This window comes from Oncorhynchus gorbuscha, linkage group LG04 (genome assembly GCF_021184085.1).
Source record: "Oncorhynchus gorbuscha isolate QuinsamMale2020 ecotype Even-year linkage group LG04, OgorEven_v1.0, whole genome shotgun sequence".
Classification (NCBI taxonomy): domain Eukaryota; kingdom Metazoa; phylum Chordata; class Actinopteri; order Salmoniformes; family Salmonidae; genus Oncorhynchus; species Oncorhynchus gorbuscha.
Genome location: NC_060176.1, coordinates 59,468,260 through 59,488,283, shown reverse-complemented (window position 1 = coordinate 59,488,283; position 20,024 = coordinate 59,468,260). Strand labels below are relative to the sequence as shown.

Here is a 20,024-nt window from a genome sequence, read left to right as displayed (position 1 = left end):
AGAGACTATACTATATCTACTGTAGAGACTAGTGCCAGAGACTATACTATATCTACCGTAGAGACTAGTGCCAGAGACTATACTATATCTACCGTAGAGACTAGTGCCAGAGACTATACTATATCTACTGTAGAGACTAGTGCCAGAGACTATACTATATCTACCGTAGAGACTAGTGCCAGAGACTATACTATATCTACCGTAGAGACTAGTGCCAGAGACTATACTATATCTACCGTAGAGACTAGTGCCAGAGACTATACTATATCTACTGTAGAGACTAGTGCCAGAGACTAGACTATATCTACTGTAGAGACTAGTGCCAGAGACTAGACTATATCTACTGTAGAGACTAGTGCCAGAGACTATACTATATCTACCGTAGAGACTAGTGCCAGAGACTATACTATATCTACTGTAGAGACTAATGCTAGACTATATCTACTGTAGAGACTATGCTAAATCTACTGTAGAGACTAGTGCCAGAGACTATACTAAATCTACTGTAGAGACTAGTGCCAGAGACTATACAATATCTACAGTAGAGACTAGTGCTAGAGACTAGTCTCATGTTAATAGGATCTTAAGGATACATCTTTCCTAAGTGCAATTGAAAAGAAGCCTTTTAGCTCATGATTACAATGAAGGAATATTTAGATATTAGATGTTTACTGTAACCCAGTTGTATATGAATGCCCTTTATATTTAAAAAGAAAATCTGCTGTCATATGTTGTCCCATAGTGTTAATACAATATTGTATCTCTTGTTTTGTGTGTGTGAAAGACATGGCTTATGCCATTGATAGCCATTCTGGAGAATCTCAGCATAGAAATGTGATTGGTAAAGAGTATGTGGACATTCTTTGACATTGAAGTCTTATTTAAACCAGCTTGATGAAAGACTACCTAAATGGCAGTGGGGGAGGGGGGTATACAGCACCTCAGTACACTCAAGATACAATATCCTAACATTTACATGTTGAACTGGGCTACGCTATGAGGGAGATAGACTGATGAAGCCAAGAGTATGGTGGCCCTGCTGAGACAGAAAGGACTAAGTGGAAGGGAGTAGTGACTGGGGTGCAAGAGGGTTGGCTTTTTAACCCCGCTGAACTGTCCCTTACGGGTCTCCCATTAGGTTCCATTGGAAAAATCGGGTCCACCCAGAAGAGCCGCCTCCCCCACAGTGCGCCAACACATCCCTGGCTCTGGCCCTGCTACAGTGGGGCCTGGCAGTCCCATCAGGGGCCCCTGCGACTTGTCCTCCAAAAAGAAAAAGGGACTGCTCTCCAAAGGGAAGAAACTATTGAAAAGACTTGGCGCTGTAAAATAACCCCTTCAAATACTTGAAGTATATTATCAATCACATAATTCATCTCCAACACTTCCATTACTGTAAATTCAGTCCTGTGAGAAGAAAAAAAGTGGTCAAAATGTACAAATGTTGTATTCTAGAAACCATATTTTCTTATTTAAATTGCAGTATGTATTTTGAATATGGTTCAGGGACCTCATAGTTTGACATTTAGTGTCATAAGCCAACCTCTGGTCATTTATGTTTTGCTATCTGAAGCAGAAGACTGCAACACGATGGATGATTTGAATTATTCTCAATTTTGAAGGCCAATAGGTATGTAGGTGTGTTTGACGCTGTAGACCACAAAGTTCCTCAGAGTAAGAGGGGTTTATACCAGAGTCTCTTTAGGGCTGAGATCAAAGGATCGGGCTCAGAATGGCCAGTCAACATCATACTTGATAATACTGCTGGTGGCTCACCTTAACCAAACCTTCACATTGTAGTACCCATATTGATGCAAGGAAAAGAGCCGTTTTAGGATCAGGCAGCTGAGGTCATTTGAACTGTATAGGTTTGCATGTTTTACCTAAACCACATCCAGAATAATAATTCCCATCCAACCTTTGAAAGCACATGCTAACTAATGGCCTTTTCTATCAGAACTCAAGGCTCAATTTGCATGCTTAGTCAGTGCATTTTTATGATATCGTGTATGAGCAATATTTGCTAAATGAATAGTAAAAACAAATATTAACTTAAAACAGAATATTCAATACAAACCTAATTGTCACATTCGTATTCAGTTCAATTCAAGCCCAGGTACACATTTGACTAGTCACCACCTTAGCACCTGAAGTCACGATATGTGCAGTGGTAAAATATGAAAAATCTCCAGAAAGACTTGTCAGGAGAGAATTTGATAAGCAAGTATCAATTCTTAACAGCAAGTGTCAGTTCTTCAGGTACACTGAAATAACTCTGGACAAGGACATTAGATAGGACAGGGTTTCAAGATTCAGTATATTTTTGTTGTTGAATTGTCATGAAATGCCTAGTTGAAACCAACCTCCCATGTATTTGCCTTATAAAATGCACAATGGTTAGTATCTTGTCCAGTGAGTGGAGTGTTATGTCCTGTATGCATTCAAGTCATTGCATTACTTTTGAAATGTATTTGTAAATTATGTTGATCAAGACTAGTGATGTGCAGTTTATTACTTGTAGGAATGTTTTTTGGAGGACCTGCGCATTAAAATGACATTCAAACTAAATTCAATACAAAAAAGTAAGGGGGAAATGTAAATGTGTATTTACGTTTTAATGTTTCACACTATTTTTGCACAAAAAGAGTAATGAAAAAAATAAGGCACTTTATTTTGTTCTTCATGTTATACATGCAATGTATTTACTGCATTCACAATCCCATTTTGACACATTTGTGTACAAGACAATGGATGTGAAAGAAATTCAATTGAAGCCCAGTTTAATTAACTGTTTCCAAGATAAGTTGCAATCAGCAGTTGGTATTATTTTTGTTTCAAACTAAGTTTTGTAAAGTACACTCCAAACTTGCAATTCTTGGAAGCAGGAAAATGTTTGACTTATGACAGAGACTAGGTTTGATTGAATAACCATCAGATAAAAGCCCTATATATATATATATATAATATATATATATATATCAAGTTGTTACATAGAAATTGTGATTTAAACAAGACAAGTCTACCTCCATAATGACCCCTATAAGTTCAACTAATTTGACTACAGGTTCACAGAAGTCAACTCTCCATTTCATATATTTGCAAAGGGTAGAAGTACTGTATTTGTGTCAGCACCCAACTAGCAGAGTAGTGAATGTATGATTAATTGAAAGCCAATGTATTTTATTTATCAAAACTATCCATTAGGAGTATGCAGATGTCCAGCGTTCTCTGGTCCAGTTTGTATGTGAAATGAAACCTTCCATCTGTTAACTCCTTACACTATTTTGTTAATCATTTCATCCTTCCATTCACTTTATATCACAGCTTTTTCTGGACTACACTACTTTCATGAGATTTGAACTGAGACTGCCAAAAAAAGAATGTACGAAAAGCATTCTGTACAACTTTCTGTACAATTGTCGGTCATTGCTTCTATATATATTGTTTTGACTGTTGCTCTTTTTGTACTTTGTCCATTTGTAAATTGTTTTTAAATGTTTATACTTGATTTTCAGACTGCCTTTTTTGTACATTAAAATTTATAATCAAACAGTGCAAAGCTTTCCCCATGGTGTCTTCAAAACCATAATGTTTTAAGTCTGCAATTGTGTGCTAGCTTTGACAAAAAATATCAGCCTATATTGGTGGTTACAAAATATTGTGTGGGTGTGCATGTGCAAAAATTTTATCAAATAAATTTCATATTTTGTAATGCTGTTTGCACTGTGTTTTATTCACTAAATGCCATGGTGCAACAGCAGTCAAAGGATTAAGGACTCGATTCAATCCAAATAGTTCAGCGCTGTACCACAATTTGAAATGTAAAGGTAATTTCTGATTGAGCGGACAGTCTTTTACTGTGAATGCGGTCTCAGCGACATTGCCTTAATTTCTATTGAGCTGTATGTAGTGGAGGTCTACAGCACTACAGATTAAATCAAGCCATAAACGTTAATATCAAGTCCTGAGTATTGACAGAATTGAATTTCTCCAAAAGGGCATAGGCTTGAAAAAGGAACGGGAAGTGTAATTATCACAACTTCAAATACTAATTGCTAGACCAGGGGTATTCAACTCTTGCCCTACGAGTTGCAGAGCCTGCTGGTTTTCTGTAATACCTGATAATTAATTGCACCCACCTGGTGTAACAGGTCTAAATCAGTCCCTGATTAAAGAGGAACAATGAAAAGAACACAGTGAAACTGGCTTTGAGGTCCAGAGTTGAGTTTGAGCATGCTAGACAGTAACACAATAACAGTACTACAAAGTTAACTTTTACTGAAGGGTAATCAAATTACACAAATCTTGATCCACAATTATTTTAATCAATTGATTTAACTGCATTTTTTTTTTACATGTCTTAAGTGCAACTTTGTGCCAAAGTTGGAACAATAATTTTTCAACCCAGGCAATAACCTTAATGTTCACTGTGATATTGAACAAAGAGGTACGGTGTGTTCGGAAAGTAAATGTTTTTCCACATTTTGTGTTATGTTACAGCCTTATTCAAAAATGGATGAAATATTTTCTCAATCTACACAAAATACCCCATGATGACAAAAGTAAAACAGGTTTAGACATTTTTGCAAATGTATAAATAAAAAAAAAAAAAAACAGAAATACCTTCTTTACATACGTTTTCAGACCCTTTGCTATGAAACTCGAAATTGAGCTCAGGTGCATTGTTTCCATTGATCATTTTTCAGATGTTTCTACAACTTGATTGGAGTCTACCTGTAGTAAATTCAATTGATTGGACATGATTCGGAAAGGCACACACCGGTCTCTATAAAAAGTCCCACAGTTGACAGTGTGGGACCTTATAGTTTTGAACCACCAAGACACTTCCTAGAGCTGGCCGGCCAAACTGAGCAATCAGGAGAGAAGGGCCTTGGTCACGGAGGTGACCAAGAACCTGATGGAGCTCTGTCAGAGCGACCAGAGTTCCCCTGTGGAGATGGGAGAACCTTCCAGAAGGACAACCCTCTCTGCAGCACTCCACCAATTAGGTCTTTATGCCAGATGGAAGCCACTCTTCAGTAAAAGGCAGCAGCCGCTTGGAGTTTGCCAAAAGACACCTAAAGGACTCTGGGACCATGAGAAATAACATTCTCGGGTCTGATGATACCAAGATTTATCTATTTGGCCTGAATGCCAAGCTTCACGTCTGGAGGAAACCTGGCACCATCCCTACGGTGAAGCATGGTGGTGGTGGCAGCATCGTGCTGTGGGGATGTTTTTCAAAGGCAGGGCCTGGGAGACTAGTCAGGATCAAGGCAAAGATTCACAGAGATCCTCAATAAAAACTTGCTCCAGAGTGCTCAGGACCTCAGACTAGGGCGAAGGTTCATCTTCCAAATGGACAACAGCCCTAAGCACACAGCCAAGACAATGCACATGTGGCTTCGGGACAAGAACCTCTGTCTTTGAGTGGCCCAGCCAGAGCCCAGACTTGAACCTGGTTGAACATCTCTGGAGACCTGAAAATAGCTATGCAATAACGCTCCCCATCCAACCTGACAGAGCTTGAGAGGATCTGCAGAGATTGGGAGAAACTCCCCAAATACAGGTGTGCCAAGCTTGTAACGTCAACCCCAAGATGTCTTGAGGTTGTACTCGCTGCCAAAGGTGCTTCCACAAAGTACTGCGTGAAGAGTCTGAATACTTACATATTTTTGCATGGTCATTATTAGGTATTGCGTGTAAATTGTTGAGAAAAACAGCAATTTAATCCATTTTTAGCATATGGCTGTAACGTAACAATGTGGAGAAAGTCAAGGGGTCTGAATACTTTCCAAATGCACTGTACAGCCAAAATAAAAGCTGAGGTAGCAAACTTCTCAAAACAGTCTCATACCATGTCACACAAATAAAACACTTTGCAATGACCATCTACAAATATTTTTTCAAATAAAACAGCATAAAACAGAAGATAATCAAATTGCTGAAGTATAAAAAAAAAAAAATGTTTTCACTCTCCTGTAAATGGGGGAATATCCGAACCACTTTACCCCCTAAGTAAATTCAGTCAATTTCCTGAACAAAAATCAAACAGTGTGCTCTTTAGTTAGCTTGTACTCTCTTACAGGTAGTAAAGGAAGTCATCCAGGTTCATGTTGGGCTCTCTGTGGATGCTCTGGCCCACCAGGAAGGCCAATTTGTGGGCGTATTGACAGGGTGCAGGCACTCGGATGATTCCCTGGAGATAAGCACACAGAAAACCAATGACATGCATACCCACAATATACTACTTACTATCGTGTCCGAAATAAACAATACTCAACAATATAGCAATCAATAACCAATATGATAAAGCAGTAGTCTTCAGCTAGGAATGTTTGCAATACAACTAGCTACGAGAATCCAGCCTACCTGCCAGTTGTAGTACATGTGGCAGAGTTTGTAGGTCAGTCGCTGCATGTGGTCAGGCTTCAGTCCACTGCTGTCGTACACCACATTGTAGTGGGTTGGGGAGACACTGCCCATGCGGACGGCCTGGCTGACAATGAAGAAGTCGTACCTGAAATGGAAAGACAGACAATAAGGATACGTAGTCACACATGATTACATTTCCATGGTTGAAAAATCAGTCATCGTCAGTGATCGTACCATTCTGGGCGGGTGACCTCAGTATCGATGCATGTTCCAGGGGGAGGGTTGGTCAGCTTGCCATCAATGCGGGCAAAGAACCTGGAACTGATGCGCTTCTTCACAACCACCAAGGTTAGTTTGGGTCTAGGAGGGGGTAACACAGGAAAGAACAATATCAGCAATAGAATGACTGGTGATTGAAATGGAGTCAATACAGTGGCGAGTTTCTAGAATAGATTGTCTCTTACGCATAGTCGTGTCCCATGGTCTTGATGGACTCCATGATCTGTGGCACCTCGTAGTTGACCACACTCTGCAGCATCCCGTCTCCCACTCCGTCTCTGTACACAATGATACGTGACGGCAGGCAGTTGTTGTGCTTCAGCCACGCCTTCAGGGCACCTGGAAAAGAGCCTCCTGTCAGGATACTGGGGATCATGGTCACAAACTTCAATAGGGATAAAAACCCTTTCAGCCCTAGACTTTGAAAAAGCTGTCACAAATGTGACACACTAAATTGGCTCAAATGAATCATAGAAAAACACTTGGAAGTGAGCTTTTAATAGTTCCTTTTATGTAACAAGTGTTTGATTTGACTGAACATACCTTGCAGCGCCACCTTGAGTCCGTCCATGATCTCCTGTCCACGGTTCTGCAGCACACACTTTGAGAACCACCTGGGAAATCAGAGGTATGTCCCGTTAGTTTAATTGTTAACTCATTCATCATAATATCAGCTTCTGCCATCACACTCTTAGCTTGGCAAAAAAACCTGCTGGGAAAGTGTCCATGCATGCCTCCTGGCCATAAGGACACATACCTGGACATGCCCTGGTTAAGACTGGCCACCAGAGCTCCAATTGATCTCTTGCCAGCAGCCGTGTCATGGTAGCAGTCAATTCCCACAATCATCAGCTGCTTCAGCTGTAAAACAGGGAGGTAAGGTGGTTATGTCTTTCAAGTGTAACGCCTTAGCATAGGCACATTCTTCCATTGAAATACATGGGATGCATTTGATTTGTGCGTGTGTCTTACTGGGATCTCCACGCTCCACAGCTCTCCTCCCATCTTGCAGTTAATCTGCAGGGCGATCTTGGTGGCCACGGTCATGAGGGCCTGTTGTTTAGCGAGGGTGCGGGCCACCACACACTGGCTGGGTGTGGGGCAGTCCACACACAGATACTTCTTCACACTGTCGTACTTGTCCTTTCTGTTGCTGGGCAGGACCACCACCACCTTAGGAAGGAACCCAACACAACTGACATAGATTCCTGACATATAGCTGCAAAATGTTTGTAATAACACCATGACAGTCATGTTTAGCCAGACTTTAGCTGAGTGACTACTGACCATCTGGGTTTCCTTCTTAACATTCTGCTGCAGGGCCCTGAGCAGAGACTCCTGACGGTCCTCGTACTCCACCCTGGAAGAATGCAATGTTATGTCAACTCTGGGACATCAAGTCATTTCTCCGGTGAGAAAGGCTTCACTTGGTATTCCATACAACTGGGTAGTGCAGTTCTCTGTATCTTACTCTCTGTGTGTGTGTACTCACATGATGGCCCTCTGCATGCGGATGCCCAGGGGTGTGGAGACCTTGTTGAGGGTCTGCAGGAGGGCCTGGGCCACATCATTGTTCCTGCGGGTGAAGAACATTAACCAGTTCTCCAGTGGTCGGCAACTGATCAGTGGGATGCCTCTCATTTCCTTGGACCAGTCTGCTTGCCAGGGGTTGTACTCATACTAGGAGAAAATACAAGAAATAGCAGTTATATTACATCTGCTGAAAATACCATACTTTAAACATTGAATGTTAACCTGTTAAATCAGGAAAGTGCAGGAAGACGCCCCACCCCCATATTCTGATATAAACAACACTAAAACTTTGATTTTGTGTTGGATTATATACCGTTCTGGATCCCTGCACAATCCTTTCCGCAGGGAGGACCCTGCCTGTGAGGCTCAGGAGTTTGTTGTCAAAGTTGAGTCCCCAGGTATTCAGCTCTGTCTGGGCCTCCGTGTTCCTGCAAAATAAAGAGATGATCAGTATTGTAATCAATCAAAAAAGGGAATAGAAACCACAGACATTAAACTTACTGGTGGATGTTCCCAACGAAGCGGTTGAGCCGCCCCTCCCTCTGCTCTGGGGTCAGTCTGGTGTGGGTGGACAGGTCCTTCATGATGTTGAAGTCAGCACGCATCTTGTCAGTCAGGCCTTTTAAATAAGACACACAAAAGCCAAAAGTTGTGGTTTGATCACGTAATACCTGGCACGACAGTACATTTAACACTTAAAAAACATTTGCAGTGTTTTGTTATAGTCAGTGGTACCTGTGAGGTAGCAGAACTCTGGGACAAGCATGGCTGGCCCTTGGGGTGGTCCTCCAGAAGGACCAATCTTCTTCATATGGCTGATCAGAAGCACCTGGTTGCCGTCAGTGATGTCCAGACCATATTGCTGAAGAGACATTAAACCACCATTAGTTCAGTCAAGGTTCCATTAAGTGACAACAGCTCATACGCGTGTGTGTGGGACAAAACCTACTGCCTTGTAGTAGTCTTTGAAAGAAATCTCAGAGTCTCCCCTCTTGAATGTGTTGTTGGGAGTATGGTCCCACGCAATGTCATCAATCCTGTAGGTTTTGTTGTTGTACCTAAGGGAAATGATGCATGATAATTTTCCATTGTTGATTCATGTCATTGTTACCCATGGCAGAATCTTAACATGTTATCAAAAGTGAAATACATGGAAGCAAAGACCATAGCCCTTTACACTCGTACTCGTGGTTGAAAAATGGCAGAGTTAGCCACTAACATGCTATACATGACGTCAGACCAACATGTTTTTCTTGTTTGAGTGAGGGAAATGCTGTAAATTGATGACTACGTATTTTGAAAAATGAGACGTTGAGGATTATAAAAACACAGCCAAACAAATGTGCATATATAGTGTTAATGTTCAACATCACTGTGACCTCTGAGACTATCACAGTGCAGGTGCATTTATACGGAGACTTCATTACACACAGGTGGATTGTATTTATCATCATTAGTCATTTAGGTCAACATTGGATCATTCAGAGATCCTCACTGAACTTCTGGAGAGAGTTTGCTGCACTGAAAGTAAAGGGGCTGAATAATTTTGCACGCCCAATTTCAGTTTTTGATTTGTTAAAAAAGTTTGAAATATCCAATAAATGTCGTTTCACTTCATGATTGTGTCCCACTTCTTGTTGATTCTTCACAAAAAAATACAGTTTTATATCTTTATGTTTGAAGCCTGAAACGTGGCAAAAGGTCGCAAAGTTCAAGGGGGCCCGAATACTTTCGCATGGCACTGTATCTACATTTTGTTATGTTACAGCCGTATTCTAAAATGTATACAATAATTGTTCTCTCAATCTACATGCAATACCCCATAAAGACGACGCGAAAACAGAAGTTTACATTAACTCGTTTTTCAACCACTCCAAAAAAAATTTGTTAACAAACTATAGTTTTGGCAAGTCAGTTAGGACATCTACTTTGTGCATAAATAACACAAGTAATTTTTTTTTGTGCACATCACAAAATAGATAGCACCATGAGGTAGGAAAATTAAGTTGATATATTGAAGCAACATCTCAAGACATCAGTCAGGAGGTTAACTTCTTGAGTGTAGGGGGCAGGATTTTTGTTTTTGGCAACATAAACAAAAAACGTACCCATTTGAAACTGCCTATTTCTCAGGCCCAGAAACTAGAATATGCATATAATAGTCAGATTAGGATAGAAAACACAAAATAGAAAAAAGTATTCATTTTCCTATGGCTTCCTCAAGGTGTCAACAGTGTTTAGACATAGTTTCAGCCTTTTATTTTGAAAAATGAGAGAGAAAGATAACATCGCGTGAGTGGATAGCTGGGTGTTCGCAGAGTTTTGCTTGCACAACAGAGTGGGGCAGCCATCGTCTCTCCCTCTTCTATTGAAAAAGCGACAGTCCCAGTTGGTATATTATCGATTATATATTTTAAAAACAACCTAAGGATTGATTATAAAAAATGTTTGACATGTTTCTGTGGACATTACGGATACTATTTGGAATTTGTCTGCGATGTCGTGACCGCTCGAGCCTGTGGATTTCTGAACATAACGCGTCAAACAAATGGAGCTATTTTGGATATTAAAATAATCTTTATGGAACAAAAGGAACATTTATTGTGTAACTGGGAGTTTCGTGAGTGCAAACATCCGAAGATCATCTAAGGTAAGCGATTTAATCTATTGATTTTCTGACTTTCGTGGCCAATCTACTTGGCGGCTAGTGTTTGTAATATTTTGTCTACTGAGAGATGTTCTTACATAAACGCTTGTTATGCTTTCGCCGAAAAGCTGTATTGAAATCTGACACGCCAGGTGGATTAACAACAAGCTAAGCTGTGTTTTGCTATATTGCACTTGTGATTTCATGAAAATTAAATATTTTTAGTAATTTAATTTGAAGTGCTACAATTCAGCGGGTGTTGATGAAAATGATCCCGCTAAAGGGATGGGTGAATCAAGAAGTTAAAGCTTGGTCACAAATGGGTCTTCGAAATGGACAATAAACCCAAAGCATACTTCCTAAGTTGTGGCAAAATGCCTTAAGGACAACAAAGTCAAGGTATTGGAGTGGCCCTCACAAAGCCCTGAACTCAATCCCATAGAAAATGTGTGGGCAGAACAGAAAAAGCTTGTGCGAGCAAGGAGGCCTACAAACCTGACTCAGTTACACCAGCTCTGTCAGGAGGAATGGGCCAAAATTCACCCAACTTATTGTGGGAAGCTAGTGGAAGGCTACCAGAAAACCTTGACCCAAGTTCAACAATTTAAAAGCAATACAACCAAATACTAATTGAGTGCATGTAAACTTCTGACCCACTGGGAATGTGATGAAATAAATAAAAGCTGAAATAAATCACTCACTCAACTATTATTCTCACATTTCACATTCTTAAAATAAAGTGGTGATCCTAACTGACCTAAAACAGGGAATATTTACTAGTATTAAATGTCAGGAATTGTGAAAAACTGAGTTTAAATGTATTTGGCTAAGGTGTATGTGAACTTACGACTTCAACTGTACATAAGTATTTAGACCCTTTGCTATGAGACTCAACTGAGCTCGGTGCATCGTGTTTCCATTGATCATCATTGATATATTTCTCCAACTTAATTTGACTCTTTCTGTGGTAAATTAAATTGATTGGACATGATTTGGAAAGGCACACACTTGTCTATAGAAGGTCCCACAGCTGACCGTGCATGTCAGAGTAAAAACTAATTAATGAGGTCTAAGGAATTGTCCATAGAGCTCTGAGATTGTGTCGAGTGACAGATCTGAGGAAGGGTACAAAAAACGTCAGCAACATTGAAGGTCCCCAAGAACACAAGGGTCTCCATCATTCAGGGGTGGCGGGTAGCCTAGTGGTTAGAGCGTTGCACCATTAACCTGAAGGTTGTGAGATCATATCCCCAAGCTGACAAGGTAAAAATCTGTCATTCTGCCCCTGAACAAGGCAGTTAACCCACTGTTCCTAGGTTGTCATTGTAAATACAAATATGTTCTTAACTGACTTGCCTAGTTAAACAAAGGTTAAATAAATAAAATTGAAAAAATGCTTAAATGGAATAAGTTTGGAACCACCAAGACTATTCCTAGAGCTGGCTGCACTAGTAAAAGGCACATGACAGCCCACTTGGAGTTTGCCAAAAGGCACCTAAACGGGATTCAGACCATGAGAAACACAATTTTCTGGTCTGATGAAACCAAGATTGAACTCTTTGGCGTCACGTCTGGAAGAAACCAGCCACCGCTCATCACCTAGCCAATAGCATCCTTACGGTGAAGCATGGTGGTGGCAGCATCATGCTGTGGGGATGTTTTTCCAGCAGCAGGGACCAGGAGACTAATCAAGATCAAGGGAAAGATGAACGGAGAAAAGTACAGAGAAACCCTTGATGAAAACCTGTTCCAGGGTATTCAGGACCTCAGACTGGGGCGAAGGTTTACCTTCCAACAGGACAACGACACTAAGCACATAGCCAAGACAATGCAGGAGTGGCTTCGGAATAAGTCTCTGAATGTCATTGAATGGCCAAGCTAGAGGCCGGACTTGAACCTGATCTAACATCTCTGGAGAGACCTGAAAATAGCTGTGCAGTGACGCTCCCCATTCAACCTGACAGCGTGTGAGAGGATCTGCAGAGAAGAATTGGAACAAACTCCCCAAATACAGGTGTGTCGAGCTTGTAGCGTCCTACCCAAGAAGACTCAAGGCTGTAATCGCTGCCAAAGGTGCTTCAACAAAGTACTGAGTAAAGGGTCTGAACACTTATATAAATGTGAGTTAAATTCTTAATACATTTGCGCACAAAAAAAAAAAAAATGTTTTCCTTTGTCATGTTGGGGTATTGTGTGTAGATTCAAAATTTACATTAAAAAATATATTTTATTTTTGAATTGCCTTGCGAAAGCGTAACACTAAGATCCTATTTTATAACTTTGCTAGTAATGTTGTCAATAGAACAAACTTTCAAATCATGCCCACCTGACCTAGATTGCAATTTATAATGCACTGTTTTTGGATTGCGTAAACAGTAACACTAAGATCCTATTTTATAACTTTGCTAGTAATGTTGTCAATAGAACAAACTTTCAAATCATGCCCACCTGACCTAGATTGCAATTTATAATGCACTGTTTTTGGATTGCGTAAACAGTAACTGTGTGATGGTGGGGATGCAGAGTTGTGTTCCAAAGTAAACTACAAATGTGAATGCTCCAGTTCGTCAACGGCACAGTTATGAGAGTTCAAAAATGTACATTATTGTTGAATGTAGGCAACATCTCCACTACCCTGCTCTTTAACACAAAGGTCCCACAAGGGTACATGCTCAACACCCTCCTGTACTCCCTGTTCACTTTTAAGTCCTAAAAGTGCATTGAAACTGTACACACTTTGGAAAGGTGTGTGGCTACTTGGAGACACCAGTTAGTCCTCTCACTCAAACCCTTGTAATTTGTTGGTCATATGTCACACCTACTCCACATTTTCCAGGAAGTCTTATGTTACTGAATGTATCCAGAGGATTTTCAGATTGTTATCAACAAATGTGAAAAGTACAGAAATTGTCAAATCAACAGTGTAATGTTTGGATTTAGTCTTGTGCCAGTTGAACTGTTGTGTACTCACCTTCGGTCTAATAATTTCCCCATTATCTATAAACTGTTCCCTTTCAATTGCTACCATGGCTATGCATATGTTATCCATATTTATTCTGTAAGAAAATTTTCAATTCAGCCCTATCCATATAGGCCAATTCCCAGAAGTGTAAAGGGATAACACTTTTCAAGCAGTTGTTCCCTATGCCAAGATTCACAGATTTAGGATTTCATCCAATTAGACTCCTGTAGTTAAGTATTGAAGGCACTATAGTAATGGGTCTTACTTGGTGAGGACGATGAGTCCTACCAGCTCCTTGGTGCAGGCCTCTGGGAAGCGCTGATCTCCACTCTGCTGCCTGAGGCCCATCATGAAGCTGAGCACCGTCTCACTGCGCAGTACCTTGTGGCTCACGTCTGTGCACAGCATGATGCTGGACTCGTACTGGAGGATGGTGGAAGTAAAGCCGGGCCAGATGGTCAGCCTGAAGAACACGCACAGCACACAGTGAAAAACAACAAAACACATCATATTGCTTAATTCTGGTTCTCTAGTCTCCATAGATTCCACTGTTGAGGCTAGTGAAATACAGACCTGTGCTGTGGGATGTTGAGTGGGTCTGTTGGGTTGTAGTAATGGCGTCCAATCTGCTGCATGTTCAGCATCCTCAGTACTCTGAAAACAAGAACAGACAACTGTTAGGCAATGATGGAGTAGAGCCACAGCTAGGGTCACTGTCCCCTATTTTATAGACATGGAATATTATTTTAAGAGTTTTGAAACGCAAAGCTGTGAACACAACAATGACCCTTCAGTGAGTGTTCTGACCTTCTGAAGATGATGTTGTAGAACTGCAGGCACACTGGAGAAGTGGGGGGCAGCTCATTGGTCAGAGTGACAGTGATCTGGACTTTCTCACCCATTCTGGTCTCACTGTACAGCACAGTCTCCTATAAACAAAAAATGTGTATCTAAAGACCCAGAAGATTTATAATCATGTATTAATTTAAGTCTAAAAAGCACCTAGGTGCCAAACAGCCTTTGTTTTTTAACAGAAACTTAAAGCTGCAATATGTAACTTTTTGGGCACCCCCAATCAAATTCACATAGAAAGTTTGAGTCTTAGTTTCGGTTTTGTACAATATAATATTTTGGTATTTTAAAATATTTCAGTGGTTTAGATGATACAATGATTATTGTTTTGTCAAACTGAAATTAAGAAAACTATTAGAATTTTAGCAATCAGGAAATGGCAGAGCGATTTCTGCATATTGCACCTTTAACTGTAAATCCCATGTTACATAAGAAGTTAGTACTAAATTACATAACTATATAAAGCCACCAGAAGAATAGTGCCCTCCAGTGTACTGTACCGTGTTGTGCAGTTTGTGAGGCAGGAAGAGGAGGGCTCCATCAAAAGTGCGAGCTTTGCCTAGTGTTTCCTCATGCTGATACATGAGGGCAGAACGTAGGCGCCGTGACTCCATGACGGGCTTGAAGTCCACATGGTACTGGTACAGCACCCACTGAGGGCGGGACAGGATCTTGAAGAAGTTGGCTTTCAGCTCAATGGGAGAACCAGATAAACCTGAGGAAATACCAAAGGTTACCGTTAAACCTGACTGCAGCCAGGGCAATTTGATTTTTTAAATCTTTACTAAATGATTTAGCTCAGTAACACTTTGTTTAAAATAAAAATAAAGATGTATCGTGGCAAATCCTGAAACCATGTAGTCATAAGCCATTTACACACCAGACTTGGACTCTCTCACATGCTCCATGGCCTGCCTGGTGTTGATTCCTGCATCATGAAAGTCACGACGCCGTCCACCTCTCTCTCCGATCTTCACCTGCTGAAACCCTGCAGATATCTGAATAACGGCTGTGAAAAAAAACACAAATGATTTAAGTCAGCGTTCATTGCAAATGTATGCACAGCATTTTTTCCATTTTCATTAAATTCAGCTATCCATAGTCAATTGTTTTGAGAGTTAATGTCATATTAGATGATCCAGAGGGAAAGCGCACAGCACCTTCAGAGGACACAGCCCCTGGGGCAGTTCTCTGTCTTCCTCGACCCACAAGCTCACCCTCAGAGGGGGGAGCTTCTCGTGCTGTCTCCTGAAAGGGTGTCTGCAGGTAAGATCAGACTTATATAAGATAAGACAACTGTAATTTCTTACATTAGATTAACAAACACCTTAAGATTCAAGTACTTTAATTATTTCGTCAAAACGAAAGTGTTAAAATGGACTACTCCAGGCCCTAGTTAACAGATAGCATATTAACTAGTTGCTCATGCAGACTAACCACGCCAGGTGCCGCGGTCTCTTGACCGCGCGCTCGGCCCCTTGATCGTGCTCGTGCACGGCCAGTCATTTTCAGTTTCTAAAACCTGGAGAAGACAGTGTTATTGCAAAGAATTTACCCATTTACTAAAATATTTTGTTAACTATGTTGCTTGTAAGATAGCTGGTTTAGGTCGCTAATAGTGTCAACCAAGTTTAAGTACATACATTAAAGTCACTTGCAACACAAGTACTTTACTTGCCAAAGCCTCGCTAGGCCAACAAAAACAGGACCTGTAGCCAACTTTTAGAATGATTTCAACCACAAATAGTGAAAAGACAAATTGGTTGACAAAGTTAAAACCACGCGCTGGGAAGTGGCTGGCTAGCTACTTCCACAATGAAGTAAAAAAATGCATGGCAGGCACATGGCCCCTTAAAGCTCGTTTAGCTAGCTTAGCATTGGAGTGACAGCTAACTATCTTTGCACATTAACTTGCGGGAAAAAAACACGTTCCATTACAACTTATTTTCAACAAGCTAACACGATGAGTTTTCGTGATGTCTAAAAAAGCCCAGCGTGAATGTTGTTTAGCTAGCCAGCCAACATTTTCTAGCTAACGAACGTTAAGCGCAGTAACATAAGTTGACAGCATTTAACGTACAAAATTCAATTAATGTAAATTAACAGATTCCATTATTCACATGAAGTTAATGTATACACTTAATGTCTATCAGAATATTTTGTGATTTATGTAAATACGATATCAATATTTCTACCTACTTACAAACTCAACCTAGTCAAAGAACGAATCAGCAGCTGCGATTAAACTTTTGTCTTGCTTGAACGCAGTATGTAGACCTACGTCTTCTCACTTCAAAGTATTACTACGCTCGTCAAATTTGCGACTGAAATGAGCAACAGTTCAACGCGAAACATCTTATTTTAATACATATTTTACTAATTGGATGAAATGTGTTTGTTTTTAAGAAAAAAATGGATCAAAAAATTCTAACTATACATATGTTCAAAACGGAGGAGAGAAAGATATCTATTTTTGGAATAGAAAGATAATAAGCGGAGTGATCTTCACGACCTTGAACGTTTTCAGTATACCTCTTGCACCTGCCAGCTGCAATCTTACAAATATCCACCAGATGGAGATAAAGTACAGGCCTGGCAACTACACAAACCGACATAAACCCATGTCTATACATCGGCCTAGTAGACTACCTGATTATAATCTAGACATAATTTTATAATTTCTAGAAAATAAACTCTTATCTTGTTGACATCATAAAACACATTTTTGTCATCATAATACACATGATGGTGTCATTCAAAAACACAAGGAACACATATCATCTTAAATTATATCAGGCCTACTCACTACTCATGCCCTATAATTAATAACATAAGAATTGTCTTGTGTTTGGATGTGTTGTGCGATTCAGAATTAAGTATCCAATTTAGTCCAATAATCTGGAATTATAATTTATTCCATAGCTAATCCCTAATTTATTTATCAGAATCTAGCCTTAAACTCAGAGATGTGTTTTGATACTGTCAGAGATTATACTTGGTAGAAGTCCCCCTACTGTGCCACTTTGGTCTGTTTCATCACCATGATTTGTTTTGATGTTGACTAGATCAATGGGAAATGCCTCTTTCGGGGGGAGCACATTGCTCAACATGGATTCTGGATGGACATGTATCTAATTTCCTCTGGATGTTCAAAGGAAAAGTGATCTAGGGGTTGTGCGATTTCCCGATAAATTGCTGCTGATGTTAGTGTTGTGCTTGCATCATCTCAGATTTTGATGAGCTGTTTTCGTAAGCAAAGAATAATGAGGAAGCATGGATAGTGAAACTTTTAACAGAGCCTGAAGTTTTTTTCCTTGCAGCCCAGCCTCCAATCATCTAGCTGTGATACCTCAACTTTGCCACTGTCATCCCTCCTAATTCTGTATGCCCATTGTTCTTTTCATAGGAACAATCTCTCTTGCTTCTATCAAACATTACTGTGCATAATTTGTTTAATGACTTCCTTCTTACATTGGTTTTTACATGCTCTAGTGGGAAAACAGACCATCATGTACTAAGTACTCACCCATAGTTACTGGAGGCCAGAACCGGCCTAAAGACTGGGATGGACCATTCCTTTTCTTCTTTCAGAGCGCCTCGTGACATTGATAAAAAATATGTTAATGATTCTGTGACAGTCACTTTTATTTCTCTTTCACGTTCTTTCAAGGGGGCTAAAATAAATGTCAACATTTCTTCTCTCACCCTTCCTCCCCTTTCCCATCTCACCCTTTATCCATTAGAAAATAAGTTGCCATTTTGAGGAAGATGTACGCAAGTCTTTCATGTCTGAGATCTAAGAGTGATAACTGATTCAGACCTGAGGGACCAGTCTGAGAGGAATTGCTCCAGTCACTGTTTACCTGCCTGACAAAAGGGAGAGAGATGACTTTATTTGTTTTAATTAAACTTTATTTAACTAGGCAAGTCAGTTAAAATCTCATTCGTATTTACAATGACGGCCTACCCCGACCAAACCCTCCCCTAACTTAGACGACACTAGGCCAATTGTGCGCCGCCCTATGGTACTCCCGATCACGGTCGGTTGTGATACAGCCCGGGATCGAACCAGGGTCTGTTGTGACGCCTCTAGCACTAATGAGAGAGAATGGAGAGAGAGGATAGACAGAAGAGGGAGAGGGGGTGTCAGTGTCATCAACATTAATTTAGTGCTTTATCCTACGTAAGTATCATAACTTATTTTCGTCAATCCCTTATTATAAATAAATTAAAAAGCCACTGGACCACTTAATGGACACACACACACACACACACACACACACACACACACACACACACACACACACACACACACACACACACACACACACACACACACACACACACACACACACACACACACACACACACACACACACACACACACACACACACACACAACAAACAAGGGAAAAACAACACACAAACATAACTCTGTATAGTGTTTGTCTTTTAAAAGACAATGTGTAAAACGTTGATGATGGGCCAGTTAAATGCAAATGAGAGGTAAATGCTCCATAGAAAGTGCTAATTGAACATCTGGAAACGTAAAGCGGGCCCCTCTGGGAAGGTGTCATAAAACTACCTTCTCCTTTGAGCAACAAGACCCTTTTCTTTTATAGAACAGTTCGGCAGTTTTTTTGTCTTTAGAACTTCTTCACTTGGAGTAACAAAGTAAATTATTACAAGATCATAATCACACCCATCTTACATCTGAAGGGAGTAATGCCCTTCTTCTCAATGAGCATTAGCCTATACAAGCAAATACACATTTCCCTCAAATTCTACTTGGTATTTGGGGTAGCTAGATTGGCCAACCATGAGACGGAAAAAACTACTTCAAATTGAAGCTGGAATGTATTTTAACAGTAGCTCCAAATGATAAACAGTGGTGTGGCTTCTGAAAATATTTGTATCTATCATATCACCTTTCACTCCAATGATAAGACATCAGACACATACTTTTAAGGGCTTCTTTGGGAAGAAAACGTTTCCTTCAAACACCACCCCTTCCCTTAAACAACAACAACAACAACAAAGGCCAAAGCCAAAAAGGAAACGAAAATTAAAGGTAAATAATGAAAAGCAAGGAGAGCAGTGCAAGGCAGAGAGCGAGCTGCAAGATGAGCAGTGCGAGGTAGAGAGCGAGCTGCAAGATGAGCCGTGCGAGGCAGAGAGCGAGCTGCAAGATGAGCAGTGCGAGGCAGAGAGCGAGCTGCAAGATGAGCCGTGCGAGGCAGAGAGCGAGCTGCAAGATGAGCAGTGCGAGGCAGAGAGCGAGCTGCAAGATGAGCAGTGCGAGGCAGAGAGCGAGCTGCAAGATGAGCCGTGCGAGGCAGAGAGCGAGCTGCAAGATGAGCAGTGCGATGCAGAGAG

At 40.6% G+C, this 20,024-nt stretch overlaps 2 protein-coding genes across 6 annotated transcripts in view; one reads left to right on the top strand and one right to left on the bottom strand.

Moving 5' to 3' along the window:
• rimbp2b (RIMS binding protein 2b) overlaps positions 1-3,706 on the top strand; it is a 154,733-nt gene extending 151,027 nt beyond the window's left edge. Inside the window, 1 exon segment of the mRNA XM_046347478.1 lies at positions 1,139-3,706. Within this exon segment, the coding sequence (XP_046203434.1) occupies positions 1,139-1,333 (195 nt within the window). The 3' untranslated portion in view covers positions 1,334-3,706.
• A 1,758-nt stretch (positions 3,707-5,464) lies between these two features.
• piwil1 (piwi-like RNA-mediated gene silencing 1) lies at positions 5,465-16,989 on the bottom strand. Of its 5 annotated transcripts, none has more exons than XM_046345339.1 (21): positions 16,852-16,989; positions 16,086-16,170; positions 15,809-15,896; positions 15,529-15,657; positions 15,149-15,363; positions 14,604-14,725; positions 14,370-14,450; positions 14,062-14,259; positions 9,137-9,245; positions 8,923-9,049; positions 8,689-8,806; positions 8,501-8,615; positions 8,147-8,334; positions 7,942-8,014; positions 7,627-7,827; positions 7,412-7,515; positions 7,198-7,268; positions 6,840-6,993; positions 6,610-6,735; positions 6,373-6,520; positions 5,465-6,199 (listed from the first exon to the last, which is right to left on the bottom strand). In XM_046345339.1, exons 2-21 carry the CDS (start codon positions 16,152-16,154, stop codon positions 6,083-6,085), a joined length of 2,553 nt encoding a protein of 850 aa, XP_046201295.1. In that variant the 5' UTR covers positions 16,155-16,170; positions 16,852-16,989; the 3' UTR covers positions 5,465-6,082. The 5 variants fall into 5 exon arrangements, with proteins under 5 accessions (XP_046201295.1, XP_046201292.1, XP_046201293.1 ...); XM_046345336.1 differs by having other exon boundaries at positions 15,809-15,908; positions 16,852-16,988; XM_046345337.1 differs by having other exon boundaries at positions 15,809-15,908; positions 16,848-16,971.
• Positions 16,990-20,024: the final 3,035 nt, after the last annotated feature.